The sequence below is a fragment of the Parasteatoda tepidariorum genome, chromosome 3 (assembly GCF_043381705.1).
Source record: "Parasteatoda tepidariorum isolate YZ-2023 chromosome 3, CAS_Ptep_4.0, whole genome shotgun sequence".
NCBI classification, from domain to species: Eukaryota; Metazoa; Arthropoda; class Arachnida; order Araneae; family Theridiidae; genus Parasteatoda; species Parasteatoda tepidariorum.
The window spans coordinates 101558459-101580313 of NC_092206.1; the positions used below are offsets into that span (position 1 = coordinate 101558459).

Consider the following 21855-nt stretch of genomic DNA (forward strand, 5'->3'; position numbering starts at 1 on the left):
TATATATATATATATATATATATATATATATATATATGGGATGTCTTGAATAGAGAGCTTTAGAGCTTCATTCATGCAGATGGGGCGACCTAGATCACATTTATAAATTTTATATGCATTTATTTGCTATCTAAACTAACTTGATTAGAGAGCTTAATATTAAAATATAACTTTTAAAACGTAGCCAAGGAGGCAAATGAGGAAAAAAAAATCCAATCTATCCTCATCGTTTTTCCTTCCTTCCCTCATTATACTTTTCTGACCACACGCTAAGATTTTAATAGGATGGAATTGTCTCTTAGTCTGCCATCAGGCAAGCTTGCCAAGCGAAGACAACTTCGACTCAAGCCAGAATTCAAGCGCGTGGGGTTTTTTTCCCGCCAATTCTTGCAAGGTGTAGTTTATAACATCAAGAATGATGTAAATGTGACAAGCCTTTTTTCAGGCTTGTTCTCGAAAGACAACAAGCCTGAAAAAGAAAGGGCCTCAAGAAGAAAGGGAATCGTCAGACCCGTTTTTTTTCTTTCACTTTTACGTTTAACATTCATGTAAATGGTTCTGAAAGCCCTCGTAAAGTATTATTTTGTTGTTGTTGCTAATTCCCATCTGGTCTGACGGGGTCAGACCAGATCAATGAATCCGTTGACATTCAGAAAATCCGAAACCAAAGTATTATTTTAAAATTGCTGAATGGTTTTAATTAAAAAATTGCCGTTTTTTTAGGTCATTCATTTTAAGAAATTGCCGAACATTTGCAAGTTAAAAGAATTTTTTTTTTTTTAATGAGATAGGATATATCCTCCTACATTGGGATGAGGTGAGTTCTTGGATTGGGTTGGGCAAATATTTATTTTATTTTACTTTTTGCTTTATTTTAAATTTTACTTTACACTCAATTTTATACTTTATTTTACTCTTTATGCTTCACATTTCGCTTTACACTTTACTTTTACTTACATTTTACGTGATACTACGCTTTACTTTACTCTTTACTTGAAAATAGTATAAATATTATGCTTTGCTTTGTACTTATTACCTGACGTTAACACTTTACTTCATCTTACCTTTTTTACGTTATTTTTTTACTTATTTTCTTAAAAATGTTTTAAATTACATTTAATTTTAACAACTTTTCTATCGAAAAGTTGTTAAAATTAAATGTAATTTAAAAGTTAAGGATAGGAAACAACAACATGGGTTACACAAATGAAGCTTATTCGTGGCGAGACACTGCTTAATGAATTGGAGATTATAAATTCCTTGAAATTGCAGGAAGATATCCGGAAGCGGAAGGAAGAAGAGGAGCGTCTCGCCAAGGAGGAAGAATTTCTCCGATCCTCCCTCAGAGGATCCCAGAAACTGCGAGCCCTCGAGAAAGTGAAATCCGGTCAGGAGAATTCTGGATTTCATTTGGAGGAAGGCGACATCCCACCACGGGAAAGGCTGGTGGCCGCCAATGCAGAACATCTCAACAGACTTTACGGTTTGTACTTCACTTCTTGCAGGGATTTTTCTCAGGGTTTTAGTTCTATTGGAGACGTTTTAAAAACTTGAATTTCTCGCTCACCTAATTTTTTTTTCTTTATTTATTTTTATTTTGTATGGAACTCCACCAAATAAATTAACCCAAATGAATTTTATTATTTTTTAGGATTTATAATGTTTATGCAATGACTTGCTTCCCCTCACCAATTTCTGCAAATGCTACGATATTTTTTTTCTGTATCTCGATAATAAATTGTTACATAAAAATTCTTAATTGAATATAATGGACTCATGTTTGAAAGACCCGAAATATTTTATTGCATGAACACAGAATTGGTTTCATAAATTTAATTGTCGATTTTACTCGGTTACTTCATGTACAATTTTGTTTATTTAAATTTATTTTTAATTGTCTACTTAAAGCTCTAGTTCACTGTTTTTCATACAAAATTTTAATTAACTATAGTGCGAAAAGTTTATTCTTAATTATGTTTTACAATTTTGTATTCTTTATTTTTATCATTGTATTTTATGTCCCAGTCTAATTAGAACAATTTTTTTCTGACTCCTGCGAAGTTTTTTAGACTACGATTCTACAGCACTGTATCTTTCTCCTGAATAGCGAATCGATATATGCAAAGGCCATAAAGATTTTAGTGTCAACACAACAGGAAATCGTTGATCTGAACTCGTAGAGAATATAGCCGCTATATTATTGGAAATCTTAAATTAAAGTCAGAGATACAAAAAATCACTCTTAATATACGGTCTTATAGTTTTAATTTATAAGAATGGCGTATTTCACTTAAAAACAATTATCGAAAACTATGATAAAAAAGTTATAATCGCTAAACGGTTTTTAATAGATTATCCGCTCGATTGCATCAAAATTTAAAACTATATTTCCTAGAAATATGTGTTTGCCACGAGTCAGATGTTTTTGGCGATAGTATTTCCTGTTCGCTTGATTTCATATTTTTCTTGCTTGTCTGCGATAAAACTACCATTATCTAAAACTGCTAAATAAACACTATAATTGCCTGCGTCATTTCATATTAAATAAGAAGTAAAAATTTGCGATTTTCATCACTGATTAGATTAGATTTCATCACTGATAAACGAGCTTAAAATTAGTATGACTTCTCTCACTTTTTAACAGCATTTAGCTTATATTGTTTTGACTGATTTTTCCCCTTTTTTTTATTTTTATTTTTCTAAACTGAAAATAACATGATAAATAAGAGTTGTGGAGTTGGTAGTTGTACTATTATACTAGTTGCCGACTAAAACTCTATTAAAATGTCCACCAAATCTCAAGAAAATATTAAGTAATTGTTAGTTTCAAATAATGTATTTTTGTGTGTATTTTGTGTACTATTCAAGTAAAAAGTATTTTGTTAAAATTTATATTTTGTATTATAACATACATAAGTTGTACAAATAATATATTTCAATTTCTTCACGATACTGAAATTGTGCAAAATGAGAGAATAACTACTTATTTACTATAATTTACTCAGATTTTTTTTTAAAATTATCAGCTGAATAAATTTGGTTTTTGAAATTTATTAATTAAAAGCTAACTTAATAATAATTCATTTATTAACATCGATTTTTCAATAGTTTCGATAAGGGCTGTGGAGTGAGTCGAAATTTTTTTTGCAGGAATCTGTGTCAATTTGCAAAACTCCGAAACCCGTTTGTTAAAAGTTGTAAATCCTTAACGGTATATTAATCCTTTGTTATAAAAAGGAGTTTTCGATGTTATGTATATGATTTAGACAAATATGCTACTTAAATTGATCAATCTTAGTGATACTGATAAGTAATCATTTGAATTCAGTGATATTTTTGTCTTCATAGTTATAAATATTTATCTAAATAATTTTTATGAGATCAAAAAAAATATTTCCTCTTTTACCAGACTCCTGCAAAATTTTCCCTGTGATACAAACCTGAGAAAGGCATTCATTTTATTTCATGAATGTCGACAACAAGTGCGATGAAACAAGATCCTTTGCAGCTGCTGCATTTTATTGCCTTGACACGTGATCTATCCCTGCTTACACAAAACATTCATCTTCGATTGACTTCTCTCTCAATTAACCCTTTTGTCAGGCCTCCCTTAAAGGAGGGTGGTGCCCCAAAAGAAATATCGAATTCAGTGTTGACGTCGATAGTAATCCGATCGCAACATAGCTGATTTTGGGCGTAAGGAATGAATTATTAACTTTCGTGTGAAAACAAAGCCAATATTAGGAAAGAAAAATAATGCGGATCTCTCTTTTTTTTTTTCTTTTTTGAAGAAAATTTTTAAATTATGTTTCCGAATTTTTCTTGTTTCTTTACTTGACATGTGATCAGTAACATCTTATAAATATGTGTAAGTAGTTTTGATTTAAAAATTTTATCATTTGATTACTTACTATTTTACTACCTGCGCATTAGTTTTTTCAATTACATTTTTAATTATTACAGATTATTTTTTTGATATTTTTAGATTACTTTTTATTCGTATTTATTAGTTTTTCTTTTACATAAGACATTTTTGCAGATTTTTTAATTGTTTTTAGATTATTTTTTATTTTTCAAACATTAGTTTTTTTAATTTCATATTTAATTATTGCAGATTACAATTAAATAAAGTTGATAATTTTAATGAAATTACTGGGGTAAAATTTCAAAGCATATATGCATGCTGTATCTTGAATGATGTTTAATGTTAAGTGATGTTTCTTGTTATGTTGCAAGATAAAACAAAAAATTTGTGCTAAGATGTTAAGTTTATTTAATCACTTTAATATGTATGTTCAATTTAGTTAATTCATGTACTCAAATGTAAGCAACTTAGTTATCTCAATAACTAAATTTCTTGCTTAACTGAAATTTCTGGACATTTTTTTTTCTTTTAATATTTATTTTCTACACTATCTATCAATTTGAATGGTAAAAATTATTTTTCCATATCTAATTATTTTAATCCTATTATTGTGTGGTTTTATTAGGACAGAATTCTTCATCCATTTAATGATACAATTATTGATTTTTCCTCCCTCAGAACCCTCTGAGCTTCTGGAGATGCTTCACAATGTAGAATCTGTACTCTCAAAAACAGGATTTAGTGAGGGGGTGATTGAACTGGAGAAACTTTTCCACAATGCAGAATTTGAGTCTTTGTTGAATTTGCACAATAAAATTCAAGAGACATCTTGTTTCAGTTGCCTCCCTAATCCAGTCTCTTCAGATGCTCAACTGATCTCACTAGAAGTAAAGCCTACTGTTCTTTTAAAACTATTTTTTTCTTTCAAATTTAAATAAAATTGTATTGATTTGTATCTGTTATAGAAATGCCACGCTCTCTTTAATTCAAATTTGTTGTAAATGTCTTTCTCTCTTTTTGTTCAAAGTATGATTTCTAATAACATTTTTAACAAAGTGTCACAAATTGCTTAAAAGTAGCATTTATTGTTTTGTGTATTTGAAAATACAGGGTGTCCAAAAATTATGCACACTGTAAAATATTTCAAGAATCATTCAGATCAAAACTATAAATTTACTCATTTTTATTTCTTCCAAAAATGCATTCAATGAAACCACCCCTTCTCCCATTCTTGGGTTTGATCTTAGGTTCAAAATATGGTATGTTGTCATTAGATTGGTTATTAAAACATCTATCCTATAAAAAAAAATTTCATCTCTACATTTTTTGAACTCTCCATACCTGATTTTTTAAATTTTTTTTATATATTTCTGATCTAAATTAATCTGCCTTGGATTTGTTAAGTAATAAATCTTATTTCTTTACAATTCATGTAGGTGTTGAGCTTTAATAATAACCATGATTTTATTTATTTAGTTTTGAGTTCAGTTTTTAGACAATAATTTTAACTATATTATTTACTAATGTGAAATACTTTTTTAGAATATTGTTTTAAAATGATATTAAGTGTTAATACATTGCGTAAAAACTTTTGACAAAGATTGGAAAATTTAGAAAGAATTTTTAAAAAATTCTTTTTTTATTTTATTAAAAAAATCATAATTTTTACCAAACCTATTAAGAATCTTAACGCTTAAATAGTATTTCAGTAAACCTTTCTTATTTAATAGAAATATTAACAACAACAAAAAAATGCCGTTTTCATATTTTTATGCAATTTTTTAACTATAACAAGTATTTAATTAATTTAGTGCAACATTCAATAAAAGAGCATTTTTTTTTTTGTTTGTGCTGAAATTACAAAGTTTTTGAAAGATACATTTTTAATAGCATTTTTCAATAAGTTTCGATATTTAAAACATTTTATAAAAAAATTCTTATATTTAATTGAATATTCAATTAAAAGATGCTCTATATATTTCTATGCAATGAAATTTTATAATTGTGAAAAAAAGAAATTTAAATAGTATTTTGATGATTTTTTTATATTTACTAGATTATTCTATCAAAACATTTAGAGGCAATTTTTATAGGCATTGTAAATACAGTTTGAAAAGTAATAGTTTATGAATTAGTGATTCTCATATATAACACAACCTTCATTTAACTTTTAAGTTAATTATTAGATTTATGCTTCTGAAGTTTTGGAAGATGTTCTTGTGAGCTTGTTAACAAATGTCATTAGTCTAATAGATTTAAAATTATTTTTAAAAACTATGAATTTAAAAAATTGTTTAATTTCATCTATAAATTAGTACAAAAAATGTGATAGTGACAAAATAAAATTATAAAACCAAAAATAAGAAAGAAAAAGATATGAAGCTTTTAATATGCTATTGAATTTTCTAATTTTATATGTTTTAATAGAAAGGTTTATGAAAGTGTATTATGGTATGAAAATAAATGCTTTTGAAAATACTCTAAATACTTATCCAAATTTTGTATAATTTTATGAAAAGGAAATTGTTTAATTTTAACAAAACACTGAAATGTTTTTAATTAATTTATTAAAATTGTAATAAGTTATTCACTTTACTAATGTTTAGTTAAGCAATGTTTTTTTCTTCTTTTTTTTTCGAAAAATGTTTTGTCAAAACACTTTAAAAGAGTGTAAAATTAAGAGTTTGACATTAACTACTTTTCTAATGTTAAATCTTACAAAGTTATTTTTTATATATTCTTTATATTATTTTGTACAAGTTATTACCTTGTATTTGTATATTCATCTTTCATTTCAGTCAATTGAATTTTCTCAAAGCATCAAAATAAATGCAATGATTTCTTATTTCTTTGATTATTTTTCTCAAACTTGGCAGTATATCTCATTGTATCTAAAAGTTATAAACTGTACAAACTTATGTATATAGTGAATAAATTTGAAAGAAAAAGAATTTTTTTTTTTTAAATTAGAAGTATTTTTCTTTAATATTTCCTTACCTAAGATGTTGCTTTTGACCCCTAAAGTAAAGCCTTTTTTTATATTAAGAATTCAAGCATTTTTTTTCTGACATATTTTTATTTTGGATAACTGCAGGGTTGCCACAGACTACTAAAATGCGACTATTTGCTACTATTTTCCGCCTTAGGCAACTATGGAGACTTTTTTTGCCTGAAAAGGCTAAAAAAGCAACTATATTCAGGAATAGGCGACTATTGGTAGACTTTTTTACTCTTAGCGAAGTTATTTTTATACTTATACTTATTTTTCGTAGACCTACTGTTACTTTGCGATTGCTGCACAATCGCTGTTATCGTAAACTTTCGTTCTGAACTCAATAAATCAATGAAAAGGAAATATAAATTAAAAAAGTTTCCTCATTTGTCTTTTTCAATTATTATTTTTCATTTTAAGCGATACAATTTAATAGGGGTATTTTGTACTTAATTTTGTTATAAAAAGTTAGTTTTTTTTCAAATTTATTTAATGTAGGTAAGTATAATAATTTGATTATTTTTAAACCAATAAATGTTCAGTTGTTTTTATTTATAAAAAAAATTGAAATAATGCTTACCTTTATTTAATTTGCTTTTATTTTTGAGAAACTGAAAACAAAGTTTTAAAAAAATTTGGCTATTAGTTAAAAAACAAAAAAATTTTTAAAAATTAAATAAAGAGTTTAGTAATATTTGGACATTTTTAATAATTTAACATTAGTACTTAAAGTATTTTTTTAAAAATTTTGTTAAAATTCTTTCAATACTTGTTTGTTTTATAATTTGTTAGATAGTCACTGTGATTTTTAAAGAAATAAATTTTTAGTCAATTCTATTTTCAAAAACGAAAATAATAAATCGGTAAAAATATTTTTGCATTTATTCAGTACAGAATTTGACCATTAGTTAATACTACTTTATATTTTAAATAATTGAATAAAAGAGGGTCTAATGATGTTTCAAAAGCATGGTTTTTTTTCCAACAAATAATTTTAAAAAAATAATTTTTTTTCTAAAGTGAACATTTCTTTGGTTTGTTTTCTACTTTCGTTTTTTTTCTTTTAATTATAATGCACATATGTAAAATATTTTGTTACTGTATTATTATTTTTAAACCAATAAATCTTAAATCATTTTTAATTTAAGAAAAATTAAATAAATCTTGGGTTTGCTTTTACTTTGACCTTATTATTTTAATTGAAAAAATTAAGCAATGATATTGATATTATAGTAGAATATGTTTAGAATTAATATTTTCTTTTGTAATAGATTTATTCCTTTTCATTTATTTTTGATTGATTTCCCATAGGTAATTTCTGAACATATGCTAAATCGCGATGTCTAATGGACGATGTATTACGATTTAAAATTTCTGACATCAACCAGTCCTTATCATAGTATTTGACAATTAAGCTACAATTTTAATTATTTGGCTACTATTTTTGATAAATTTTTGCTCCTGTTCAGGCAACTATTTTCATAGTTTTAGGCAACTATTTTCATGCTTGAGGCTACTAAAAGCAACTTTTTTTTGTTGTGGCAATCCTGTAACTGTAATCCTGGCAGACTTTAAGAGGTTGTGTTTTGCAGGTGATGAGAGCATTGCAAGAAGTTCCTTCTAAAGATGCCAAAGAGCTTATGCATATCCTAGGAAAGCATCCTTTTGAGAACTTGATGTTCTGCCACGATAAAGTTGCCTTGAGTCAGGCCACTCCCGATATCTCTGAGGAGGAGGAACTGCTTTCCAGGCTCTCTCAGTACACGGAAGAGAGCATCAAGATAGTACGCATTGACAAAACTACTGAACCATTGGTGAGGCATCATTTGTCTCTTTCATACCCTTAAAAATAGTATTTTTTAATTATAATTAGCAGGGGTATTGTTAAGCGTGATGCACCTCTCTTTCCGCTTGAATTCCTGAACGTAAATCAATGTTTTTGATGATGAACCATGATTTCTTAAAAATGCTAATAAAACCATGTCATGTCCATACAAAGCAATATGTTATTAAATTTCAATTGCTTGTTTTGTTACTGTTTTAATAAATAAATTAGAAAAATCTACCTCTTTATGAATACAATCCTGAACATACTAGTAATGAATCCATATGTTCAAAAACGTTTATTGTAAAATATTATTATTACAGGTATAAATTAAGAACATTTCGTCGCTGCTCCCTTAGACCCGAGACTAAAAGATTTCCATGTACACCCTTCACTGATTTGCTCACATGTCACCAGAGGTGCCTATAAGATTTATTCGTAATTTTATAATCAAAATTACTGTTGAGTAATAAAAATTTCAATTTTTGAGAATTCATTCAATAATCTGAAGCTTTTTTCTGTAACTGCCAAGAGTTTTAAAATTTTGTGTTTGCAACTAACCCACAATCCTTTTTTTTTCTATGTCATAAGCAATTTGAAAAATAATAAATAAATAACAAATACAATTTAATAAAAACTAGAAATTAAAAAGACAAAATCTCACCTTACCCTCTTCCAACAAACTATTCCAAAACTGACTCCTTATCAAAAAGTAAACCTATACTCAAATCAAAAATATCATGAGCAAAATTTTTTAATAGTTCAAATGCATTATGATAAAAAGACAATAAGGGCTAGTTCTAGTTTAACTAAAGGATAAACATCAATTTACAGTTATCGAAATTTAATTTTATCATTTTAAGATGAAATAAAAATTTCATTGTATAATTTTTAATTTTTCACCCTTATCTAAGTGCTATTTTTTTATTTAATAGCTAGTTCATGTATAGTTTTATAAAATTATATAACTATATAGAATTGTGTAGATTAAAGTAATATTAAGTTGAATTTGATAACTTTGTATTTTTGTGTTTTTGTACTTCTGATTACTAATAGCTAGTATGCAAAGTTGGCACCTCTGTGTTTCTTTTGGATTTTTAAAAAAATTATGAAATAAAAAAAGGACACAAAAGTATTCAAATTTAGTCTTTTGTATATTGATTTTCAAAATCCAATAAAAAGTATTTTAAATTTAGCTTTTTGAATATTAATTTTAAAAATCAAAAAAAAAAAAATTTCTCATAACAAATAATTCTTTAGTTTGTTTCTTTTTAATCTACAAATGAATTTTACATTTTAAACTGTTAAAATAATTACATTTTAACTATTAAATTTTTTCAATTCAGAAAATTTTCTCAGTTTGTTTTAGATAAATAGGGACTTTTTATTGGGGTGCTTTTAGAGTATTTTCTTTGTTTGCATTAGACATATTTTCTAGCTCCATTTGTATATGCTATGAGTTTGTCTAAGAATGGTCTTATTTATAGCCTTAAGCAACTGAAACAAACTGCGATCAAACTAGTGATTTCCGCTCTATTTTTTTCTTCTAAGAAAATGCCTATTTCCTGATTCAACTCAAACATTTTGAACATGTTCTTTTTCCACATGGCAGCATGATAGCTGCACTTGCGAAATCTAAGTCCGATAGAGCTATTTCTGACCAATCACATAGCAGATACTCTCTGTTTAACCTCTGGCGGGGTTGAGGAGAAATGAGGGAGATAGGAAGATAAATACTTGGTTACATGTTACTAACAGTCTGTGATAATTATATATAAATAATACGCTGATTCAACAATAGTATACTAACTTTAATTGAAGAGATGCACATGTTTCATATTTCTTATTTGCATTTATAAAGTAATTTTGAGACTGAAAACTGATTTGATCTGCATCAGTAGTAGCTTTTAATTAATTTTTTTCATTTATTACTGATAAAAACAAATTGATAATATTTGATTAATTATCAATTATTTACAAAGTAATAGCAATTATCTCATTGCAGTTCTTGATACAATGTTTTCTGATCTGGTTAGATGGATGTGTTTTTCAGTGCATAATTATTTTGAAATTGTAAATAAGATTGGAAATTGCAGATTATTATCTAAGACGAATGTAAAAAATATTTTTATAAATCATATTTTAAAATCTGTAATCGTAAGAGTTTAAAACGTTTAATAAGGAGAACCTTAAAAATGAAAATTATTCTTGGTTGTATCCAGAATTATTTTAAAAAAATATTGTTATTGCTTGGAAATATTTAAAGAGTGTATATGGTATTTCAGGTAATTACAGACACAAAAATTTAATATAAGATCGAAACTAGATCAGGCGCCAATTCGAAAGTCACAGTAAAAAATTCTTCCCTAGCCCATAGTTGTGTGTATGAATAATTTAAATGTGCATATGAATAAACTACAGCACATGTGACCTGCAGAATGGCAATCTTTTAAGTTAGATAGTGATCTGATGTTACAGTTTAATTAGGAAACCGGTCACTCTCAAATAGAGATCGAACAGAAGGTATAGAAGAAGCTTGTTTCAGTTGCACAAGGGCATTTTATGTTTTATACTGTAATCGACCCAGAAAATTTTAAACATTTGAATTTAGACTGTTTGCCAGGTTTTAAAATTGAGAAAGTATTTCTTTTACGTTATTTATATCGGCTTCAAAGTATTCCAATTCAAAGGAATTATTTTATAGGTGTCCTTACAAAGATTTCAGTAGTCTTGAGGAATCCACTTGTAAATTTATCCCGTGACTGAAAGCTGAGAGAGTTTCTAAATTATTGTTTATGACAATTTACATAATACTAATTATATTTATGGCAAATTTAAAAGGCTGTCTGGTTTTAGCCACCTGAAACGCCAGGTCAAAAAAAAATTTGAACCCATAAATATTCTGGCAGCAAAATTTTAAAAATATGGATAATTTTTACTTGTTTAAACAATTTTTTTTATTATCAAATATCATCTAAAAAAAATCACCTAATGATTTCAATTGAAACTAGAATAATTTCTATTTTATATAATAGAATATCATTATCTTTACATTATTTAATCATAATGTAAAGTAATGTAACTCTTAAATGAAATAATCTCTAATTTGTAAACTGCTTAGATATAGTAATACACTATTTATTCGTTTCGAGGGACCAACGTAAATTGACTATTAAATGACTGAAATGACATGTAACTGAAAATAAAACAAATTAATAGAAGTTCATCATCGATGTAAAAATATTAAGTTTGATAACTTAGTAGCATTATTGATTTTGCTCTTAATATTTTTGAATATGGAAAACAGTAAAGAATTTTTGCAAGCTTCCTCCTGATTTCTATTATAGACAATTTTTAAAGTTGAAACTGGCATATTCAATTTTTTGTGTCTTCCACTCTTGTCAGTCCTGCATTCTTTCAGAATTTGAGTTTTATCTTTCAAAGAAATAACTTTGCATTTTCAAGACAGTTTTTTCTATCTCTCAGGATATCACAAGTTAAGGAATGAACTAGAACTGCAATAAAACAATGTATGAATGAATATAGCACTTTACTATATTTGTTATTTTAACTTAAGCAAATGAGAATTCCTTTATAGCAAATGTATATTAGTTTTAGGAACGACCTATTAATTCAAATCTGCTAATCTATTACACACTGCAAAGCTGAAACATGTATTTTTTAATTTTATCTGTATTATTCTGCTGAACAGGGTGCTACAGTAAAAAATGATGGTGAAGCAGTTATTGTTGGCCGCATAGTAAAAGGTGGAATTGCAGAGAAAAGTGGTAAGAAACCACCATTTATTTTCTCATTTGTTATGATCAAAATATATTTATCATAATGGTAGATTATCATTTTTCAAAAAATTTTAATCTTTTCATTTCTGCCAATTGCTTCAATGGTCACCCTCTACCAAGTAATATATATATATATTTGTGCTAAAATGCCTTCTGCCGTTTAACTTGTATCATTTACAAAATTATTTAAAAGAAAAATCCTTGCTGAGATGTGCTAAAAGGTGGCAAATGCATATCATTAGCATTTTGGATTATTTAAATTATGTCACTAAACAAAAGTTTTTTTTTTTCATGAATCGAAATTTTTAAAATTTTGTTATTTACATTGTAGAAAAAGATAGCCTAAAAATAAGGCATTCAAAATATTTTTGTTTTTTGGAAAAAAATGACTTTAAGCCATATTTAACTTTTAAGAGCAATTTTTAAACTCTTTATTTTTATTATTGAACACTTTTTTTCGACTTATTTTAAACATATCAAAAAAAAAAAATTTTTTTTTAATTTTATTTATCTATGCATATAAAAATTTTACTAGGCATCTATAGTACAATCATCATTAATTATTTCAAATATTTGAACATTCTTACATCTTTTTTTTTCTTCATAAAGTCTGTCTCTATTTGAAACCAAGTGAGTGTAATTATTAACCCATCATAACCTGAAATGAAATGTACTAAATATTGATTCCTCAATCTCATATTATGTAAGAATAGTCCTAAGTTTTCCTAATAGTGTTCTCACTGATTTGAAGAAGAGCTAGAACAAAAGTTCATTCTAAAAGAATTTTTATTTATAATTAATGTTACGGACGGGGAGTGTCGATGAAGCTTCAAAGCAGTCTAGAGAGTGTTTCGAAGGTTTGTTAATTCGATTTGGTGTTCTAGCTGTGCGAGTTTAATTTTTCTAATTCTATCTTAGCACTTTTGTTATCTTCACGGGCTTTTCGTTCTTCGACGGTTGATGCAACTAGATTTTTAACGAAATCTATGTTCTCTTTGAATACATCACTTGATTCAATTAAGCCTTTTAGAGTAATTAACGCAGCGTTTTCCTGTACAGTTATTCCTAATTCAAATGCGATCTGTAGTAGATCTTCTTTTCTCGTATTTTTATACATGTTTAGTAATAAAGTTGCTCCTACCTGTATTTCTTGAAATTGAAAGTAAATAGTTAATTTTATCCTTTTCGTGATGATTCCAAATATTTTTTCAACGGTGTTGATTTGAAGGAACGGCGGGTTTTTTGTTTTTTTTTGCTGTTGATGATCAATGGCGGCAGTTTCGTTTTGCCGGCATAGCTGTAGGAGGATTCTTGTTTCGTTTTAAACTGATGATGTTGACTTCAGCTTAATTGAGACAGGTGTGGCGGAGCCCCCATGTTACGGATGGGGAGTGTCGATGAAGCTTCAAAGCAGTCTAGGGTTGCGTTTTAAAGCTTTTATTATGACAAAAAACACTTAAAAGACAATAGAAAATAATTCGAGCTGGAACATCTTAATGAGCTTGCTCCCCGTAGCCGTTCATTAAGTGAATGTAGAGAGAGTCTGCTCAACTACAGGTGGCTCTGCATGGCGTATGTAACATGCAACATTAATGATATTGTGAAATGATATTGATTTTTATTGTAACTAATGATATTGATTTTTTTCCCTGTATTCCATAAAATAAAGTAACTTGAAATTTCTATTAATATTAAACGACACCCTTTTAGCTACTAATGTTTTATTCCCTGTCTGTTAGTTCCTTTTCTTGTAAATAATTAGAGTTGTTGTATTAATTATAAAAATTTGAAATGTTTTTTTTTCTTTAATGGTAGGCTTACTTCATGAAGGAGATGAAATTTTAGAAGTGAATGGCCTTGAATTGCGAGGGAAATCAGTCAACGATGTTTGTGATATTATGGTAAGGTGGACTCTTTTTTATTTTTTTAATAATTTGTTCTAACTTGTAATTCTGATTATAATTTGTATGCCTGATTATAATTTGTAATCAATTTTATTATCAGGCATAGTTATTAACAATCAGTTCTGTCAAACATTGTCTCATTTGAACAATTTATTCATTGCATTTAAATTTGAATGGTTAAACACAACAATAAGTATGTATTTCTGTTTCCTTTGATTTATTTTTTGTTTTTTGTCATTTCTTAAACAGCATAAAAGAAAGTTGAAATAAAGTGTTTTTTTAGAAGCAAAATTGTCTCTGCATTTGATTGATATATTAAGCATTTGGCATGATACATGCTAGTTGATGTATTAAACATCTATATTGAATATAATAATCCAAAGATCTTAGAGCAGTAAATTTTTTCCTCTCTTACTTCTGTACTTATACAATCTCTGGTGTAATAGCCAAATTGCTTAGTGTTTTGGGTGTACTTTATGTAATAGAAATTATTTCAATGACATCAATTCTTTTACTACTGTAATGCTACCTGACCAATCTCTGCAGAAGTATAATAATTATTTGTACTTTTTTGGATAAAATAACTGTGTGAAAAAGCAGAAATATCAATTTAACATATATTTATCTGATTTTTCTTTTTTTTAATTATTTCAGGCTGCTATGACTGGGACATTGACATTCCTAATTGTACCCAATCAGTACAATACTCCTAAGCATCAGACTCGAGAAAGTGTTGTAAGTGAACATAAAACATTTGGGACAATATAATTATAAGCCACATTTTCAATGTGTTCAGGCGTGTCCATAAGGCCTATAAAATGCTTATGTGTCTAATGATCGGGTGAAAATTCTAGAAGCTAGAGACGAGTAACTATCTGAAAACAGTACTAATGATCAGGGTTGGCAAGGTTTAGGACAGAATGGATTAATCCTAGGTTTAAACCGTCCTGTCCAAAACCCCTTTGTCCAAAACTGTCTTAAACTGTCCGAAACCCTTTTACTCAAATTATGTCACAATTTTATCTGAACAATATTTAAGAGGTAAAATAAACATAGAACTAATAACATATTGATAATTAAATGTATTAGAGAATATTTGTTTTTAAAAGTATAATGTTTTATAAATATTGTTTGACTCTTCAATTCAAGTTTGACAATTCAATTAATCAGTAATCAAGTTCAATTAGTCCTCTCATTCAATAGTACATAACTGAAGTTTGGCCTTGCCATACAGGTTAAAATATTGGGGACTCAGTGCTTGGTTTGTCATAAACAGGTTTATTTATCTATAGTACTATTCAAGAATACTGTTATATCATTCATGTTCAATTCTTTTAGCATAGTGGTGATACATCACCATTGTCAGTAACTGAAACTGATGTTATGCCCTTCAAAACTGTTAATACATTTTTCAGTTATTTTGTATTTTCAATTTAAACTAATATATTTATATTTAAAAACAATTTTTTTTAAAAATAGATGTCTTTTTTATCATCCTGTGATGCAGAAATTATAACATTTTTTTAAAAAAATATTGTGAAAAATAAAAGGTTAATTTTTGAACAAATTTAGTATTTTTTTTAAGAAAAATTATTATTTTTTAATATTGCCATATTTATCCTTATGCAAAAATATTATTTATCAGTATTAAAAGCATATTTATATTTAAAGGATTAGGTATTCACTTTTGTTGTTCAATGAATTGTGGAGCTTCAAAAATTATAAACCTTTTCCTATTATATTATATTATTTTCTTTTAATAAGTTATAGTAAATTGTATAAAAAATATCAAATATTTATTGATACATGTAATTATTATGTGTACAATGGTTACACCTATAGAATTTTTACCTTTTTCCAAAGTTCAAGGTTTTGGACAGTTTTACCCAGTTTAAGACTGTAAAACCGACGTGTCCTGTCCAAAACCAGTTTAGGACGTCCAAAACTCCAACCCTGCTAATGATTAATGGATGTAAATATGTCATTTTAAGGTGGTCACAGAGCAGGGAATTTTTTCCATCTGAAAATGTCATGGGATTTATCCAAAGTACCTAAAAATGAATAATCTTGAGTTCAAGGTCTCATATTGATTTTGTTTTAATTTTTTAAATAGAATTTGTTTATTTTCAACTCAAAGGACATATATAAATATTTTGTAATACCTACTATGTACAAGAATTGTGGAGATGAAGGAAATTTAAATTCTTCCTAGAAAATCAGAGAATACTTTTTCTGAGTATTTAGGCTACCTGAATATGGCTTATCATTATATTTCTCTTTTCATATACAAGATTGTCCTGTCCCATTATATTTGGTACAACAGCTGCTTTCATAGAATATATCTTCTGTTTCAGATTCATTTGAAAGCCCACTTTGACTACGAGCCAGACGATGACCTGTACGTACCGTGTCGAGAGCTGGGGATGTCATTCCAAAAAGGGGATGTCTTGCACGTCATCAGCCAAGAGGATCCCAACTGGTGGCAGGCTTACCGGGAAGGGGAAGAGGATCAGTTACTTGCTGGCCTCATACCCAGCAAGAGCTTTCAACAGCAGTATGTTACCCTCCCTGCTTATGTGTTTTTACTTTATTAATAAACTGAGTGTACAGTTTATTTATTTTGAATTGCACTTTATCAAATAATCCTTCTCTATTTAGTGTTTCTCTATTCTATTTCAACTTTGTCTTTTGCCATTTGTACACAGTGTGCAAATATATATACAGGGGTGCCACTCTAAAAAAATCACAGGACTGAAAGTTTTATATATTTTAACGGTGTAGCGCAATGTGAACAAATATCCCTCTTGAACATTTTAATTAGTACAATATCAATAATATTTGCATTATTAATCTTAAAAACAACACATAACATTAATTCAGAACAGAAATAAAATAACAATAAATTAAAAATTTAATGTGATTTTAAAGATTGAGAAGTAGTTTTAATTTTCNACCTGAAATTATCAGGGAATTTTTTTATACTGGAAAAGTCAGGGAAATTTTGTCTAAAACCTGGAAAAATCAGGGAATTTCAAAGAAAAGCTGGAATTTTTCTCTTAATTTATATATTTTTTTTCCATCCGTTATATCCACTTTTATTTAGACGTAAATTTATTGTAAAAACGTTGAAATATCATCAACTCAGCAATACTTTTCTTGCATTAAAATTCGCTTCATACCCTGCTAAACTAGAATGCCATTTAAACTCTTTTATGTTGGGAAATGAATGGAGAAATCTTTGACCTCTTTGGAGATTATAAGACTATGCAGTTAAAGAAAGGCGAAAATGTGGAAGAAAGGATTGGAATATTTTCTTCTGTTTTTAAAAGTAGTTTTTTTTTTTTTTTAAAATCTTCTTTTAGTCTGTGGGCTGAATTTATTAATTGTTCATGTTTCTTCCAATACGTTGGGGGTATTTTTTTATTTTAACAAAATTATTATTTTACAAAATTATGGTTATAATTTAATTACAGATTTTATCTTGCACTCTTTTTCTGAAAACTTTTGTCCAATGAATTATTTTTTTCTGCAAATGTTCAGCAAAGCCAACCAATCGCTAATAGCGAAACTGTTACAATTGTTGCTGATTTTCTGGATTTCATGATAACTTTTATTTTGATATTTCCGAAATTGTTCCTCCTTTTGCCCTAAAAAGCTGGCAAAAACCAAGGAATGTATGGAAAACATGTTAAATGATACGTAAACTTAGAATAGAATTTTTTTTATTTATATTTGTTTAGTTGAACAGAACTTTTTTTTTGTTCCGTACTGTACAGGGACAGGTTTCACATTGGGCAACCAGATGACCAAAATTTTAAACTTAATATTAAGTAAACTAAGTATCATTTCCAAGGTAAAAAAATTGAAGATTTAGAAATAATGATTTTTAGCTTATAAATATCAGTTTAATTTTATGCATGCAATAAATAATGCTATTATTATCATTTTTCTTGCGCCCAGTAAAATCAATTTATCCCCCCAAAAATTGTTATAGGCTAATAATACAGTAAAAAAAAAAAAAAAAAATTCTTCCTTTTGATGTACAGTGACTATTTTTTTTTTCAATAGAATTCATTTTTTCCCATAATTTAAAAAAAAATTTATTTCTTGATTTTTAAAATGATTAAATTTTAAAAAATATTGCTTAAATATGAGTTTTATTTATATTGTTAATACATTACATTGCTGTTAATATATTACATTGTTATTATACGTTGCATAGTTAAAATGAGTTATTTTTCAACTAACTTTTATAAGATGGAAAATTTTATAAAACATATTAATCTGACCATTCCAACAGGAAATAGAAGACAATTTAAATATAAAGAAGCTGTTTAATTAAAAAATAATATTTATAGCATTAAGATTAAAATTAAAGTAATTTTCAGTCATTATAATGGTTATCATTAATTTAAATTTCAATCTAATTTGAAAAATTTACCTCTGACACTGAAGTAAAAAATTTCAAATTAATTATGTATCATATTTCACAAACAACTGCATACAATTTTTTATTCAAATGTCATCTTCAAAATACAGTCAAGTTTATATTTAAATTACAAATTCACAGAGTTTAGGCAATTTGTAAATTAGTAATAATTTTTTGCTTTCGCGCGATTCACATCCGACAGCAACAATTTAATCCGTTTAATTTGAACTTATAATAATCAGTTTTTATAAAACAAATTTTTTTTCGATAAGTTATGATATACTAAATATTTATTTTAAAAATTTGATGATTATAAACTTTTGTTTTATAAAATAGATTTTCTAAGAAAATAATGTTCATTTTTTTCGGACACCATGGAATTGCGCAGATGTAAAAACAAAACCAATTAACTCATCTAAACTAGGAAACCATGTTAGATTGGAATTCTTAATATATATTCTACTTTCCATTAAGAAAAAAAAAGAATAAAATTTAAAGAATTTTATCTAGTTTTTTTTTTCCTATAGAATATGCAACAAGAAACTGACAATTTTTCCTTTACAAATGCTGAATATGTCTTAAAATAATAGTTCTAATTTGAAACAAACAACATTATTTAAACATTTGACTTACGATATTGGTTTAAAGAAAATTATTTTAATGAATTTTATAAAGAGCACTGTTTGGACAAAATTCAGTATAAAATGGCTCTATATTGAAATGTAAATAAATATAAAAATTTATTGGTTTCTAATCACCTGGAATTATTTTATTTTGCTGAATAAAAATATATTAAACAGTACTTATCCAAGGTTATTTTGGATCATTGCTATTTGGTACATTTTGTGCAAAAACTATTTAACACTTAAAAAAAAATTTTTTTTATTCATTAAAAGCAATATTTTCTGCAAGCTAAACATATTGTTTCCTCCACATCTATTCAAGATGATATATTAAAAAAATAACATTTTAAATGAAATACTACACTATTATATTGACTAATACGCTAAAATTGACACTTTTCTTCTACCTATACTACTCTTAAGCAGGAAAAAAACATGCTAACCTGGAAATTTTAACATTTTTTCTGAAAACCTGGAAAAATCAGGGAATTTTGAAACCTGATTTGAGTGGCCCAGGGCTGCCACAGGCTGCTAAAATGCAACTATTTGCTACTATTTTCGGCCTTAGGCGACTATGGCGACTTTTTTTTGCCTGAAAAGGCTAAAAAAAGCAACTGTTTTCAGGAATAGGCGACTATTAGTAGACTTTTTTTACTCTTGGCGAAGTTTTTCTGCAAAAATGAATGTTACTTTTCAGAACGTTAATAAAAGAAAGCAAACTTTTATAGTACAATCATTTATGCCCAAAGAGCCAAAAATTAAAATTTCCATTGGATTTAATAAAGTACTTGTTATATGTTCTCTTTGAGGGGCAGTTTTGTTATTTTTAATTGTTTGTTCCTTCTATTAACATTTATATTTTATTGTAATTTATGTATACCTTTTATATTTGTACAAAACTTTTTTTTAATTGGAGCTTAGTTAGGATTGGGCGATAAATCGATGTATCATGAAATATCGATTTAACGCATATATCAGTAGGCCGATGTAGTGACTTTCGTTTTAGGCGATGCATCAGAAATCTGATTTAAGCTGCAGGAATTAGATTACAATTGCGGTTTAACGATTTAATATGCAAGGATCCTTGACTAGGCTAATGCTGTTACCGCACTAACGAAGACGATTTTGATTTCGTCTAGCTGCAGAGATGTAGATATCGTTTTGCTATTAAGATGTTAGTTTTCTGATGATGAATGACGAAGAGCGAATTGAATCAGAACTACCGGTTTCGTGCGAGGATCATCGTTGTAATATAAAACGCAATGCATGGTTTCTTTATGTCCATTTTTGTCTTTGGGATTTTGCCTTTTTTGAAGATAATTTTCAATGGGACTTAAGTCATTTTGCGATCGTTGTGCATTTTATTTCGTCGGAAATAATTGTCGGGTTTCTTGTAAATTATTTTCAGTGAGACTTTTGCTGGGATCGTTTTGTTCTGCATTATTTCATACCATTGTTTTTCTGTCTTGGTTTAACGATTCTTGTCAATTATTTTTAGTGCACCTACTGTTACTTTGCGATTGCTGCACAATCGCTGTTATCTTAAATTTTCATTCTGAGCTCAATAGATCAAATCATTGATTTTTTCAATTATTGTTTTTCTATTTTAAGCGATATAATTTAATAGGGGTATTTTGTATTTAACTTTGTTATAAAAAGTTAGTGTTTTTAAATTTATTAAATGTAGTTAAGTATAATAATTTGATTTTTTTTCAACCAATAAATGCTCAATCGCTTTTAATTATAAAAAAATTAAAACAAAGTTTTAAAAAAATTTGGCTATTAGTTAAAGCAATTTTTTTTAATTAAATAAAAAGTTTAGTAATGTTTTGACGTTTTTAATAATTTAACATTAGTACTTAAAGTATTTTTTTTTTAATTTTTATTAAAATTCTTTCAATACTTGTTTGTTTTATAATTTGGTCAATAGTCAGTATCATTTCTAAACAAATAAATCTTTAGTCGATTTTATTTTCAGAAATGAAAATAATAATAAATAAGTAAAAATATTTTTACTTTTATTAAGTACAGAATTTGACCATTAGTTAATACTACTTTTTATTATTTTAAATAAGTAAATCAAAAAGGGTCTAATGTTTCAAAAGCATGTTTTTTTCTTCAACAAATAATAAAAAAAATTTCTAAAGTGAACATTTCTTTGGCTTGTTTTCCACTTTTTTTTTTCTTCTTTTAATTTTTAATGCATGTATGTAAAATAATTTGTTACAGTATTATTATTTTTAAACCAATAAATCTTAAATCATTTTTAATTTAAGAAAAATGAAATAAAGCTGGGGTTTGCTTTTACTTTGACTTCTTTATTAATTTAATTGAAAAAATTAAGCAATGATATTGATGTCATAGTAGAATATGCTTAGAATTAATATTTTCTTTTGTACTAGATTTATTCCTTTTTA

At 27.1% G+C, this 21855-nt stretch overlaps 1 protein-coding gene across 4 annotated transcripts in view; it reads left to right on the top strand.

Annotated features, from left to right (window-relative positions):
* LOC107437245 (protein PALS1) overlaps positions 1-21855 on the top strand; it is a 158069-nt gene that overhangs the window by 125710 nt on the left and 10504 nt on the right. For 3 of the 4 annotated variants that reach the window (XM_016049176.3, XM_016049177.3, XM_071179144.1), the window contains 7 exons: positions 1273-1483; positions 4544-4752; positions 8450-8671; positions 12395-12470; positions 14298-14383; positions 15041-15121; positions 16741-16940. In XM_016049176.3, coding sequence (XP_015904662.1) covers positions 1273-1483; positions 4544-4752; positions 8450-8671; positions 12395-12470; positions 14298-14383; positions 15041-15121; positions 16741-16940 — 1085 coding nt within the window. The remainder of the gene's footprint in view (positions 1-1272; positions 1484-4543; positions 4753-8449; positions 8672-12394; positions 12471-14297; positions 14384-15040; positions 15122-16740; positions 16941-21855) is intronic. The other variant, XM_071179143.1, reaches the window with a different exon arrangement.